The 15,049-nt window shown below is 54.0% G+C and overlaps 1 protein-coding gene across 11 annotated transcripts in view; it reads right to left on the reverse strand.

Moving 5' to 3' along the window:
- The window catches only part of DAB2IP (DAB2 interacting protein), a 189,767-nt gene that overhangs the window by 79,210 nt on the left and 95,508 nt on the right, over positions 1–15,049 (reverse strand). For 10 of the 11 annotated variants that reach the window (XM_037022218.2, XM_037022216.2, XM_037022221.2 and 7 more), the window contains one exon: positions 5,005–5,147. The exons of the other annotated variant lie outside the window; for it this stretch is intronic. In XM_037022218.2, coding sequence (XP_036878113.2) covers positions 5,005–5,147 — 143 coding nt within the window. The remainder of the gene's footprint in view (positions 1–5,004; positions 5,148–15,049) is intronic. 11 annotated transcript variants of the gene reach the window in all.

Genomic DNA, 15,049 nt, shown 5'->3' on the forward strand with positions numbered 1-15,049 from the left:
TGCCATACCTCTTCGAAAGCAAAGGCCCACTGAACTAAGATCCACCTACATGGGGCCTCTCAGGGCTGAAGTGGGGCAAACAGGGCAACCAAGAATCCTGCGAGGAGTGCGTCAGGACATTCAGAAAGCAAAGGACAGAAATAGATGACTCAAATGAAGAAGCACTACTGGTCATTAAACTCGGGAAAACAATATTCAATCACCAACAAGCGAAGATACGCAAATAACAATGAAATGCCATTTTTTCCGCCTGTTGGAATGACAAAGATTGTTTTAATGATGACACCCAGTGTTTTTAAGGGTGTGAGGAAACATGCGAGCACCTCCAAAATCACCGTGGGAGTATGAATTATTACAGGCTTTAGGGGAAGGGGGGCATTTTTATCAAAAAACCTTAAACTGTTTATATTCTTTGTGTAATCCCATTTCTAAGACTTTATCCTGTAGAAATCATCAGGGATGTGGAGAAAGATAATCAAGGTCTTAAATATCAGCATCATTTTTAATAAGGAAAACTAGACATAAGCTTAGAATGCCTAGGTGATTAAAAACAAGTATGACTGAAGCATTAAGATGGAACAGGGAACTTTTGAAAAGACTTTAAAAACATATATAGGAGAGGTTTGCTTTCCCAATGTAGAAATGAGGGTCACTCTGCCGGCTACTTCTCACGCTCAGGTGATAATGATCCTCCATACAGCCCTCCTCACCTTTGTAGGGGCAGCAACATCTAGCATCTCTCTTGAACTTCACATAACACTGCATGATTGCTTATTATGCCCACATTGCAGATGAGAAAACTGAGGCGTACCAAGATGAATTGACTTTTCCCTACATTAACTACCACTTATTGAAAACCTACAACATGCTAGTCTAGCCTCTTTCATGTGTTATTTACTTAAAGATTTAGAAACATTTAAAAACTGTGTAAGATCTGGTGTTGGTTGCTAAGGAAACAACACTGAGTAGGCCACTTTCTATTAAATACATGCCGAATATGTTAATATTACTGTTTTCAACAATATTACCACCATCAGGCCCATTTTTCAGATGCACAAACTGAGGCTTTGAATGACTTGCCCCAGGAATGCCTGGTTTCAAATCCAAAGATCACATACTTCCCATCATTCCCAGAGACTGTCTAAACTGCACGATCATCTTGACATCACCCAAGGGAAGGCAGAGAAGGACCAGCCACTCCCTGTCTATGGTGAGGGAAGGAGGGAGGCAAGAAAAGCTAGGCCTGGGTGCCCAGCCTCTCCTGCCAACAACTAAAGTAGAAAAACAGATCCCATGTTCCATTTTCCCTGTTTTCATCAAGCTTCCTCTCCCTCCAGGGACTGCCTCACCCAAAGTGGCAGAATTGGTTCCTGCCTACTCAGGGCCAGTTCAAGGTCCCAGAAAGCCCCCACCCCTACTTCCAAGTACCTCCCTCCCTAGTCTTACACTGCCAGGAATCCCACCATTAGTATCCTGGAGGTGTGGGAACTCCAGGCAACACTCACATTGCCAGGCAGGGGTAATCAATCTCCAGCTGCACAAAGAGCAGCCTTGCGTACCTGCACCTGGGTTGCCTACATCTACACAGAAGCTCTGCCTCAGGCCAACTGAGGAGAATGGGCACGGGGGCACAGACACTTGGGAGCAACTACAGGGGTAGACGGACAGGTTGGGAGCTAGAGGGGGCACACTCCCAGCACATGTGGAGGGCCAGTCACCCATAAACAGTTATCAGGGAGAAAAGGGAAGAGCAAAGTATAGTATTGTCAGCTGACCTCCCTCCTAGCTACTCAGGAACATTAATAAATAAATGAGTGACTTGAAAATTATCTTCTGGGAAGGCAAAACCACCACATCCTAGATTGCTTTCATCAACATTAAAACAGCCTTATAAATGAAGCACCAACATTTCCAGCCTGCAAAACACAAATGCTCTTGCCAGCATACCTTTCACCTAGAGGGCCTCTCTGCAGCATGCATCTCTGTTACCCAAGAGAAATGATTACCTGTCCTTGGTGCTTATTGCCAAAACCTCCAAAAAAGAATAAGTATCTGAGGGGCCCAGAAATTTTGGAGATGAGCTAGAAACAAACTTCCCCCAGGCCATTTCAGGAGAAAAGCACAGAGGCTCAAACCTGTCCTGTGGCCCTCGGAACCCCCTGAGCTCAGCTGTGCCCACCAACCCTGGCTGGCTTCACAACCAGACATCAGCCCTCCCCCCAACACCTGGAGCAGACTCCTTTCTCAGGGTGCTGAAAGACCCCAGCACAGATCCAAACGGTTTCCAACCTCCAGATGAGAGAATTCCAGCTCAAAAAATAACCTCCCCGACACAGCAGTTTGCAGAGCATGGCAGAGAGCATTCAACAAAGCTGCTTCGGCAGCCAGAAAGCAGATAGCTTCATCCAAAGTCGGAACCCAAGTGACCACCCGAGTGCCCTGTGCTGTTTATCTATATCGGGAGGCCACGGGGACCAGAGCTCACATCTGCCACCCTAGAAACTCCCACCTTTTCCCATCCTATCCCCTCACTGAGGCTAGTGCCTCTGCACTTACCCCTCTCTGGCCAGAGGCATGGCAGCCCAGTGTTGGTGAGGGGATGGGGGTCCTATGGAGCCAGGATTCAACCCCCTCCTTGCCACTAAGCCAAGCCTAAGGCAGCCCATTCTGTCCCCCAAAAGCACAAGCACACCACTTTGGAGATGGAGGAGGTACCTCTCCCCTCACTCAGGTTTAACCATGAGCTTTTGGGTGGGGTGGGGGTGGGGTCACCATAGCTGGTTTTACTCACTCAGCTCCAAACAGGATGACTCCAGAGACTGCCCCAGAGAAGTATCTGCCCATCCATCCCTGAAGCAGATGATAAATCTATCATTTCTAAGCAAAGCAACAAATCAGGAGACCCCAGTCCTAGCAAAGCCTATTTCAGCTCCAAAGCTAGGTGAAAAGATTTCAAACTCTGTCTCTCTGCCTGTCCGTGGGAAATCTGGGCTCTCTTCCTGTGCCAGGGAAGCCACCAAGCCAGATTTTGTTTATAGAAAATTAATAAGACAATTCTACACCACTGCCAGTGACATTCTGCACCAACCGCTACTGTTTACCACCATTTCTAGAAATGGGCTTATAGTTCCACTCCCAACACCCCACTCTGTGCCCCTTCAGCACATGGCAAGGCTGACCTGAAGCCAACCTGGGCAGGACCTGCATGAGGTCATGTGGGCCATGCCGGGACCTCCAGCCAGGGTTGCCAGCCAGGCGCTTGCTGGCTTCCCACTTGGGGAGGTAAACAGGGCATGCACGCTGCTCACTGGAAGGCAGCCACACTCAGAAGCAGGACCGCCTTCTGTCCCTCCTGCACCCCGGACAACCAACACATGCACACAAAACGGCGTACGTACACAAGCCCCCGCATGCGGGTGCACAGGGTCCTGACCCCTGCCAAGGAAAGCGCAGAGAAGGGCATGTTCCTGGGGGAGGAAGCCGGAGGCAGGGGCCGGGCTGAGGGAGGAAGGCAGCAAACCAGGTGGCCTGTCGCCCAGACAATAACAAAGATGGGAAGCGAGATTTTCAAAGACGCAGTAGCTGCACACAGCGCTGAGCTCTGGCCTGGCTGCATCTTCCGGCCAGGGCACGCCTGCTCCCCTGGGGCACCACAGCCATCAGAGAAAGGCTGAGGGTCCTGCCTCAGGCTGGGCTTGGCAGCTGGGGCAGGAAACCTGTTACAGACAGCGGCAGGGATGCATTGGAAAGAACAGCTCTGGGCTGATGGAAATTAAAGGTCTAGTAATTCTACTGGGGGACAGAGGGAGGGCTCTGGGAAGAAGCTAGGGGTCAGTTAAACACTCAACCTTGTGCAGGAGTTGGGTTATAACTTGTACTTCTCCGCCTGCTGGAAACAAGGAGAAGGAGAGAGACATTTGTATTCTACCTGTGCCTCCCCTATAGGGAGTGCCTACTTGCCAATCATCACAGGGGCACAGCCCTATGAAGGCAGATGCCAAGGGCCTGCGATGTCTGGGCTGAATGCTGAAAAGACTCCTTGGTGCTTGCCCGTTCTTTCACCTCCACTAGCTGAGCAGGGGCACGTTCTAACTGGCACTGGAATCCATCACTGTGCCTATACCCAAGTGGGAAGGTGCCATGGCTGGCACCGCTCAAGGAGGGAGGCATGGGCCACTCGCGTCCGTGCCTCGCGTCCAGGATGGCTTGCCCTTGCGAGCTGAAGCCTGTTCAGTTGCCGGTGAGCCGCCTCCTCTCTCCCTCTCTGCCTCACAAGCCACCTCCTTCTGGAATTTCCACACCTGCTCCTGGCTTGCCCAGGAAAAGGAAATGGGAAACAGGAGACACCCCTGGGAGTGTAGAGGTGAGGGAGGGAAGCCGCTGCCCACGCTGAAGAGGATGAGGTCCCTCTTTCCTGGCCTCAAGCAATACCCCTAAGCTCAGAGCCCGGGCACTGCCCGCTCTGCTCGCCCAGCCCCCGCGGAGCACGCGCCCTACTTAGAGCAGATGTGCCCCCTAAGCGGCCCAGCCCCCTGCTCCTCCCCTCCAGATGTTCAGCCTTTTCCTCACCACTGGGTCTCAGCAAAACCCAGCCTAAAATGCCTTTTGTATCGGACACCCGGGGCTCCAGAGGCAGGGGAATGGGTCCTGGGGGTGGAGGCGCCACTTCTGCCCCAGCTGCGGGCACAGCACCGCCCGCGAAACAATGCCCACCTCGGGAAGGAGGCGAGGCATGACTTCTCCACGAGGGCACTTCCCGCCCGGCCTCTCCCCGGGCCTCGGGCATCCCCTCTTCGCCCGGGGGGAGGGCAGAGTACGGTCGTCCCGTCGCGCCCCCCAGTCCGAGGTGGCCCCACAAGTTGCCGGCGGGCGGCTTGAGGTGCCCTCCCGCTTTCAGCGCGCCCCGGCACGGGCTCTCGCTTTGTCCCCGCGCCCTGCGGAGCGCATCCCGGGCGGCGGCGCGCGCGCGGAGGCCGGGCTGCGCGGCGGCGGCGGCGGGCTCACCTCTCATTGTCCGCGGCGGCGGCGGCGGCGGCGGCGGCGCTCCGGAACCCCGGCAGGATGTGGCGGAAGCTGTGGTTGCGGTCCAGCTTGGGCTGGCTCTTGGTGCGCTTGATGGAGCCCTTGAGGCGGCGGCTGAGGAAGCCCTGCGCGCGGGGCGACAAGAGGGGGAAGGGGAGGCGGGGTTAGCGCCGCGGCGGCGGGGGCGACGGGCCCGGGACCCGCGCGGGACCCGCGCCCTGGCTCGGGCGGCCGCGCGGCCGAGGGCGGGCGCGGGCTCGGGCTCGGCCCCAGCTGCTCGCTGCCCGCGCCGCCCGCCCGCCGAGCGAGCGCCGACGGCCCGGCCCGCGCAGCGCGGCCCAGCCCACCCCGCGCCGCCCACCGCCCGGCCCAGCCCGCCACGTCGCCCCCGCCCCCTAAGCCGCTGTTGCCATGGCGACGCCGAGCCGAGCCGCGCCGGCCTTGGCCGAGGCTGCCCGAGCTCCAGGGCGCGGGGGCGGGGTCAAGGGGGAATCAGGGGCGGGGCAAAGGGGCGGGGCCGTGGAGGTCGGGGGACACCACCACTCCCAGGCCCTGGCAGCCCCCCTCGCCTATTCTCCCAACAAGGTCACACCTCCAGCCTTCTTGAGGAACTCACGCCCCCGACTCGTTCCGGATTGACAAAGTGCCTCAGTCCCCGGTTGTGCAGATGAAGGAAACTAAGGCTCTGGGAGCAGGCGGGTGGTCCTCTGGGGACCGGCCGGGCCAGTGCCTGGCAATACGCTGGCTACTTGAACCCCTAACCTGCGTGTCTTTCCACCAGCAGGCAACCGTCACTGGCCCTCGGGGGTGGAGCCCCTTGCCTGGAACCGTTGTACCCTGGGAGTGGCAGCCACCTTGGGGCCAGGGGGAGGGACCTGGGGATAAGGCTTTGCTGAGTATCTCCATTGCATTATTCAAGATTTGGAGCCACGTCTGAGGGAAGACTGTGCTAGAGGGACTGCTGCCTGGCCGCATTCATGTCCCGTGGTGGGTAGAGGCCTGCTCCTGGGAGGAGTATGGCAAACTCCAGCCTGGGACCCCATTCAAGCCACTTGTCCATCTACTAGGCTGCCCTGGGCTCTGAGGACAGAGCTTAGTCCCAGCCACAAGGGCTCTTGGGTTGGAAGAGACAGGGAGGAGACAGTGCTCTATCTGTTCGGGTTGAGCTAGTGTTCCCTTTATAGGAGAGGAAGTACATTTGGGGACACAAGGGCCCGCAGCCTTGGGTGTCCTAGACTTAGAACCCACAGATGGTTGGAAGGAGAGGAAAATGGCGGGGGTGGGGTGGGGTCGGGTGGGAAGGCCGGGAAGGTTCCCTGAGGGAGGAATCGTCTGAGAGGAGTTCTGGGGACTCACCCACCACAGCCTGAATTCCAAGTGAATGATATATTAACTCATCTTGAAGCTAATGTTGTACACCATCTGAACACCACATTTCATCCATCACACAATAAAGGGAAGGCTTGGCAGGCCTGTCTGGTCCAGGAAGAGGGGTGGACATTTGCTGTAGGCCATGCCCTGTGCCAGATCTGCCCATCTCCATGACTCCGGCACCCTAGGTCATCAGGTCAAATACTGGCTACACACAGCATCTCACATCACCCACATAAACAGAAAGTGAGAAACAACACCCCTTTCTGCAAAGGAGGAAACCTCTCTCAGAAGAGAGGCAAAACAACTCACCCAAGGACACACAGCTTCTAGACCTGCCTAATGACAGAGCTTGTTCCACAAGACCCCCTCTCAAGCTTCCCCTTTTCTGTCCACTCTCTTACAACTTTCCCTTTTCCTACCACACTCCCCCTACTCTTTCCTCCCCCTCATTCTCGCACATCCAGGGGGACCTATCCCTGTGGCTGCCGGTCAGAATTCTGTGCACTCTCCAAGGCCCAGCTGAAATGCCACCGCACCTAGAAGGCCTACCCCAGGCAGTGGAGTACAGAGGCCTCGCAGCTCTGCAGCTCAGCGGTACCATCAAAATACTCTAATCCCTTGCAGTTCAGCACATACCTCTTTGGTGTTAAGGGCTGCTGGAGAGACAGGGCAATGACTAATGCAGAGGGACCCCAAGTGGTGGCAGGCCAGGGGGACAGCAGGCTCAGCACTCCCACTTCACAGCATGAAGGCAGGAGGCTGCACCTCTGCATAAGCTCGGGACTCACCCAACCTGGGCCTTTCGCCAGGTATGGGGGAGGGGCGGTGCACCTGGCTGACTTGGATGGGTTTTTCTCTCACAGGTGTTGCCAAGCAAGTTCCCCCAATGGGCTTATGCTTCTCCTTGGTTTTTATTTGCTACACTGATGAAAATTTTACACTTTTTTGTACCCTTGTGGTATAAAGAACCACAAAGCATGTTTCATAATTTATATAGCTCATTATGTAGCAATACTGACAGCTTTATCCTATTTCTGAGGTTTTTTTAGAAAGGTTTCTTCCTTCTAGGAGGTTGGGAGGGAGACGCGTCACTTCTTCTTTCCCATCCCTTCTGCTGAGGCTACACTTACTGCTCCTCTGACAAGGAGCCTCCTCCTTGAGGCTGACTCTTAACACGCTTTCCCCCACCCAAGCCAGCCATGACCTTGAACACTCACTCTGTAACATTCACTCAACCACTATTTATTGGAAGCCCACTGTGTACCAGACACAATGACAGCAGTCACGAACACTGTGAGGTAAGCAGTGTGCAGATTAACATGAGCACAGGGAACTCAGATTTGCTGGGAGAGTGATTCTTCAAGGGAATGGGGAAGGCCCCTGTTAACCCCCCACCCCACCTCTCATGTCCCCCCTAGAGGACCCTGTGTCCCCCAGGGGACCCAGCTCAAGGCTCTGCATATGACAGGCTTAACAAATGTTCATCATCCCAGAAACCTGGAAGAGGACTCATATCCCAAAACTGCACTGGAAGGGTGAATGAGGCCCAGAGAGGGAAAGGAACTTTCCCAAGATCACAGAGCAAGGTTAACTAAGACCCTGAACTCCAGTTCCCTGCTCTGACTGGCCTTACGGCTTACTGACTGACTTCCTCCATGGGACAGAGGGCCAAGGGCAGCTCCTCATCCAGCCCTGGACCAAGAGAGATGAGCCTTTTCTCTTGTCCATTCATGGGCAGGTCCTGAAACATGATTTCTGGAGGCAGCTGCAGCCCCAATCTCAGGAAGAGGGACTGACTGGTCTTCAAGTCAGAAAACCATGTTCTAGATACAAGTTATCCTACAGTGAGAGGTAGTGGGCAAATCCTGTCTGTTCCTCCAGTAAAACAGGGTTCTTGATGCCCATTTTCTAGGACTACTGTGCAGCCCACTGACAGCCCATGGGCTGAGAACTGGAACCTGGAAGCAAGCAAACTGGTACTCAAATCCAGCTCCACAGACTGCTGGCCAGGGGATAGCAGTCAAGGTCCCTCAACGCTCCATGAAATGGGTGGAGGGGTGCAGTGAGGATTAAGTAGGACAGAGCTCTTTCCACACCCCCAGAGCCTGATTCTATCCCACCTTTTCCAAGAGGCTGCCCCTTGGGCCACTCAAGTCCTCTCACACCACTTGTGTTCAAATCTTAATTCAGACAAGCTATGGCAGATTACTGGATCTCTCTGAGCTTCAGAGCTCATGATGGGCTAATGATGATACCTACTTTATAGAGTTGTGGGAAGGATTAAATGAGTTAAGATATTAGAAAAACAGTCAATATTAAGCAACTAAACACAGTGGTTACCAGCTTTACTATTATTATTAGTGCTGTTGACTTTAGTACAACCACAGATATTTGCCCAGAGGAGGTATGTGACCACCACAGGTACCTGTCTGGGCTCTCCCAGGAGCCAAAGGCCTCCAGGCTGTGGGGGACAGGGCTGGTTTTATGCCTAGTGAATGAATGAACGTGCTTTCAAAATGTTCCTTGAACCACAGAATGTCATTCAGTTTGGCAGTTTTGAATGTTTTTTTAAACTAGCACTTTTTTCTAAAGGAACCTCACAGAGACTCCCAATGTACAAAGTGTGTGCACACAGTGGGATGGAGCAGGATTGCACAGGTGGAGGCCTCAGCTTCCTTTCACTAGAGCAGGCACTGATGTCCAATGCTCAGCAAGCAGCCTGCCTGTCTGTGGGGCCGAGCCTAGTCCCTCCCCAGATGGGGCACTCTGCCTCTGCTAACAGCCGTGTTCCCCTGCTTCCCAGATGGCTCTGCCATTGTGCTTAGTTCAACAGAGGCCCCAGGGGCTTTTGCACAGGCTGCTGCCTGGTGCCATTACTCCCAGGCCATTCCCAGGTGGCCTCTGCCCCTCCCTGTGACAGCCTGCTGCCCACTCAGAGGCCTTCCCTCCCAGCTGATCCACAGGGCCCCATGGGCTTCTATCCATGTCATTGACAAAAGTACAGGGCAGTCCCAAGTCTGGGACAGAGGCTGGGGGTGGGTGGGCAGGTCTCTGGCTGGAAGCACCAGAGTTCTTGGTAGCCCCCGACTCCCATTCCAGCCACCATGCCACCATCCTGGCATCTGGCCCACAACCCTGCTTCTCCTCCAGGATGTTCTCAGAGACTTTCTCAAGGGCCTTTCAGAATCCCAAGCACATGATTTCTTCATTTACCCATTTCAATCAATTCCAAGCAATGATGATGACAATAAATTGCCAGTTACTGAGCTCCTGCTCTGCCAAGTCACTCTGCCCCCTGGCACTCACTGAACACCTCCCAAACCCTAGGAGGGGATGCCCAGGAGGGTTCAGTGCCTATTACAGGGAGTCCTTGGGAGGACACGGGTGTCAGAACGCATCAGAATGCTTCAGGTTTTTGGGCGGGCAAATGGGAGACTCAGAGAAGTCATGCCACTTGCTGAAAGTGGCAAAGCTGTTAGGTTGTAGAGCTGGGGGTGTAACAGGAGAGTTCTAAACCCTGGTGTGGAGAGGGTGAGGATCCCCTACAATCACACACACAAACCAAAGGCCAGAATGGGAGTTGATAGCTTGGCTCATCCCTCCCACACTCAGCTCAGGGCGGGCGCTGTGCTGGTCCTGGTGTGGGGGAATCATAGGCCAAACCAGAGGAAAGGGAAGTACGCTGTCTCCCCGAGGGCAGGGCTGTCACAGAGGCTCACAGGCACCACCTGGAGGCCCAGGGAGGGAAGCCTTGCTCAGCCCCAGGCTCACCTGCGCCTCTCTCCCCACTCAGGAGGTAGCACATTAAGGACCAGGAGTTGCATTCCAGCACCACCTCTTGGGTACGCAGAAGCAGCATGTCACCACTGGCCGCTGAGCCACCTTCTCACCTGAGCATAAAGCACCCGGCACCATACTTGGTACAAAGAAGATGCAGGCAAGTTCCCTCCCAGGACTCCATCGTCTGGTCCTGCATCGTCCATTCGGCCTTCATCACCTTCTTCCCTTTTAACAAACTGTCCCTGGGTCACTGCAGACAGGTGGGCAGCCCTGACCTACCTCTGACTCCCACTGAGACAGTGCTCAGGATGGACACAGAACCCCATGGGTTCCCTTCCTCAGCCCAGGCCCAGCTCCTCCTCCAACAGCTGGTACTAAGGCCTGAATCCAAACAGAGAGCCTTCAAGGAAGGAGCATGTTTTAACAGATGTGTCTCTCTATCTTTTTGCAGCTTTGTGCAAAAGCTGAAATCACACCTAAACAAGCAGGAAAGCGAGGGGAAGATCCCATCCAGCTAGTGCCACCTCTCCCCAGGAAGGAGATCTGCTGGGCACACAGGCTGGTAGGCAGACCTGACACCTCGGCAAGCTGGCAGAGATACCTCCCCCCACCCTGGCTCCAGGAAGGGGTCCTGTTTCCAGGGTCCTGGGGTGAATCCTGGGAGGGCACATGACGGGAAGCCAGGCCAACACCCCCATGATACTGACAAGACATGCAAGGCCCAGAGGGCAGGGGGACTTGTCCGGAGTCACTGGAACAAGGAAGGGCCAGAACCATAACAGACACTATATCCCCTCTTTCCTCACTCTGTGCTCTTTGCAACGCCAGCATCCTGTACCTCCAGAACCTCCCAGGCTTCCTGCATTTCCTCTTTCAGGCCTCAGTCTTCCCATCAGTATTAAAAGGGGCTGGCTTGAGTGATCAAGTTCCTTTCCAGTGCTGGCATCTGAAGGCTCTATAAAGCTAGAGCAGCTGCCTTCCGCAGCTGGGCCCTCCATGCCTGGCACAAGCAGTACTAGCGAATTCTCGGCTCTGCCTGAGTCCTTCAGATATACTGTTCCTCCTGCCTTCCTTTTGTAGAGATCTGCCCTCTACAAGCTGCTGGCCCTCCTTGGCCTCCTCCCCTGGGAGGTATGCACCTTCAAAGAGGGTCCCAGTTGGGGAATGACTCACTAAAGGTGGAATGTCAGACGCTTTGACAAGTGAAAGGCGAGGCAGCCGGGATTAAGCTGGTGTTTAGACCATCCTATGCCTATAGAACCCTTCCTAATCCCCTGCCAGTGACCCTTTGAATGTACGACCTCCGTACTCCACCTTACCCAGAGTAGGTAGCCAGACTACTTGGGTTACACAAAGAGAACAATTCATGGGCCATGCAAACCAGGGGGGGCTGGGCCCTGAGATTCAAGGGTCACAAAGGCACGTGGCATGACCACAGAGAAATGTGTGTGTAAACCTACAGATCTTCCCACCACTGCCACACACAAATACACACACACAAACTGACCAGCACACATACAAATACACATGTACACAATCATGAAACATGAAAATAAATGTACGATATACACAGTATAAGCTCACAGATATACACACATATTCAGCTATCATCAGGCACTCATGGAATGAGGCTGACCCACATGTGCTTGTGTTCACAACCATAGCAGGAAGGAAAATGGCCCCACTAAGCTCAAAGAAAGCCCAGATTTTGGGTGCAAGGGGGGAAAATACCTTCATGCTGCTGCCACCATGCGCACAGCTCTGCGTACAGGGCCTCACTGACAGCCTAATGGGAGTATGTACATCCTGTTTGCTTCTCTCACACCCTGAAATCTTGCCTTCACAGCTCCCTGAATGTGTGGTTTCTCAGAGTCCTGCAGCCTAGCAGGTTGTTCTGCAGGGCCCTGCCCCTCTCAGGGGCTGGAAACCCCTGCCCCAAATGTTTCTCCTTCCACCATCATCACTGAAACTCCACTATTTGACACACCTCCTTGGGTCCCAGGGCTGCCTCGGTCTCTAGGGGTCCCCAGATAAAATGCAAATACCTTTCATTCCCCCTCCCCCAAGGGGCACAGTAGCAGTGTTCCACCACCTACAGGCCATGGACCTTAGGCCAGTGACCTAACCGTCTGAGTTGGTTTCCTCTTCTGTAGCGTGGGGACAACTGTAGGCACCTCACTGGCTGTTGAAACAAGTCAATGAGATAGATCATGCATGGAAAGAACTCAGCCCATTTCCCAGCACACAGAAAACATTAGTTACTGTCATTGTCACTGTCATTGTCATGGTTTTTATTGCTTGGACTTTGAGTACCAAGGGCAGGCCCAGCCCTTAGCCAGACAGAAACAGAGGGCAGGAGTTTATAGAAGCAAACTTTGGGAACCAAATCTTTAACAAGGAAAGCACCTGGTCAACAGCTCACTCAGGTGTTTTCTCTAAGTCTCCCCATGTGCTGGGCCTCAGAAGGGACGTGATTTCTGCCCCCAATGGGCCCACAGTCCAGTGGAAAGGAGGTCCTTGCCTTTCCTAGGCACCTATAGGAGCATCCTCACTTTTTCGCTTTTGCTGCCTCCAGCCCTATCCCCTTCCCCCATTTATTCTCAGAGGGCATCCAGAGGGACCCTGAAAAAGCAGATCGGTCCTGCACTGACGAGCTCCACCCACTTCCACATCTCCCCAGGGTTCCTGAGACGAAGGCCGAGCTCCTTGGTGAGGGCCCTAAGATCCCTCGTGATCTGTCCCTGGGCTCCAGCCCCTGTGGCTTCAGTAGGACTTTCAGAATTGCCACCTCCTCCTGCCACAGGGCCTTAGCACAGGCTATTCCCACTGCCTGGAATAGAGGCCCCCTTTGCCAGTGGATCCTGCACACCCTTTGGTCTTTCCTTACACTCCTCTCTTCAGAGGACTCCCTGATACTCTTGGATTAGGCCAAGTCTCCTTGCAGACTTATCACAGTTGTGATTATACATGTATTTCATGCTTCCCTCCCTCAAGAGGATCATGGAGGCCATGGGCGTCCCCAGCACAAGATACCTGGAAAGTATTCCCTAAATACTTCCTGATAAATTAACAAATATATATGATACAAAAGAAAAAGGAGGAAGGCAGAGAATATACTCTGGAAGGCTTTTTAATTGACCCACTTGGGGTCAATCTAGGTGGGCTTGCTAGAGGAGGCAGCTTTAGAGCACATAGTACAAACACTGAAGGTGAGACAATGGGAGGGCTGGCCAGGATTATCTGGAGCAGGGCAGCCACGCAGAATCACAGGCAACAGTGCAGAGGTGGGACAGTGGTGAGTCTGGCTTCCTCAGAGGCCCCTGGAGTGATCACAGGTCCCTCTGACTTCCAAGTTATATACCACCACCTGAACGGAGGCTTGTCACATGGAGCATAACTCCCTCCCCAGCGCAGAGGGCACCCAGGTCAAGGAGGCCCCTAGGAACCCTGAGAGTCTAGAGGAAGGAGGAAGAGGGCACCCAGTTGGGAAGAGGGTGAGGGGGTGAGGGTGGAGGGGAAATGAGACATCGGAGGGGCCCTCCCGGTACTTGCCAGTGCCCAGGATTGAGCAGCATCAGTGGACAGTAATCAGACATTGTAGGAAGGGAAGTGATAACCCAGAGCAGCCAGGGAATGACTCACTGCCCCATAAATCCTCGGCCAGCCAACACTTGCTTTAGCATAATAAGCCCATCCCAGAGGTCTGGACAGCCACAAACACTTCATCAGCTCTTTAAGTCCTTGGCCAGCCCTGACCTCGGGGTGGGGAGTCTGGCACCAAGGACCACGTGGCTACAGGGAAGCTGACTCCATCAGGGCACCTCCCCCCTGCAGCAGGATCTCTACTTTCTCTCTCTACCTCCCTCAGTCCCTGTCGTCCAAGTCCCAGGACCAGGCCAGTCATCCTGGGGTGACTCACTGACTTCAGGCTAATTCTCCATAAAATCATCCCCCTCCTGTCCTGTGCCCTGTGCACTCTGCATGAGTGAATGCCCCCAACAGAGGTCACCTGGCAGAATGGCAAGAAAACCATGCTCTGAGTCAGGAAATCTGGACTCAAAACCCAGCTCTGCTATTCTTTATAAGGAGGACTATTCCAACCAGCTAATTAGAGTGAGCCAGATGTATTTATTAAGCCCTGTCTAAGCTTCAGACACTGTGTTAGGCCTTTATATAACTAACCTTACTTATGCTCACAATCCCAATGTGCAGATGAGAGAATGAAGGCTCAGAGAAGTCAAGCAATTTTCACAGGGACACAGAGCCAGGAAGTGGCAGAGCTGTGTTCAACAGATAGTCTGTGCCACAGCCCAAGCTCTTCCATAATTCCATTATTGCTCTATGAGGCTCTGAACAAGCACCCGAGCCTCTATGTGACTCAGTTTCCCCATCTGTACAGTGAGAGAATTGGTCTACTGATATCTAAATCCCTTCCAGTGGAGCATGCTGTCTTTACTTTCCTTGGTGACCCATTTGCAGGTGACAAGACATGGGGGGAATCTTCTGGAGACAACAGCTTGAGTGAAGGACGGGTGCTAATGGTGGGACTGGGCTGTGCTGTGCTCTGTGCTGGGCCACTGGGAGGTTCTGGTGGGTCAGGTGGCACCACCCCAGGCATCCAGCTGGCCTGGGGTGGCCTCGGGGCATCAAGGCAGGGAAAAGGTGCTGTCCTGTTTCTCGCTGGACCAAGAGCCACCAGGGAGCACCAGGACCCCCACACTAGTGGGAGGGAGAGGTGAGAGGCGGGCAGCAGCCCCATAAATCCACCCGAGTGAGCAGTGTTTTTAAAAGACCTTTTCACTACAGGATACAAAACGCACCGTTTTGGGAGAGGATTTTATAGGCTATTTCTCCTCCTGGGTGATTTACCATC

This window comes from Manis javanica, chromosome 2 (assembly GCF_040802235.1).
Source record: "Manis javanica isolate MJ-LG chromosome 2, MJ_LKY, whole genome shotgun sequence".
Classification (NCBI taxonomy): domain Eukaryota; kingdom Metazoa; phylum Chordata; class Mammalia; order Pholidota; family Manidae; genus Manis; species Manis javanica.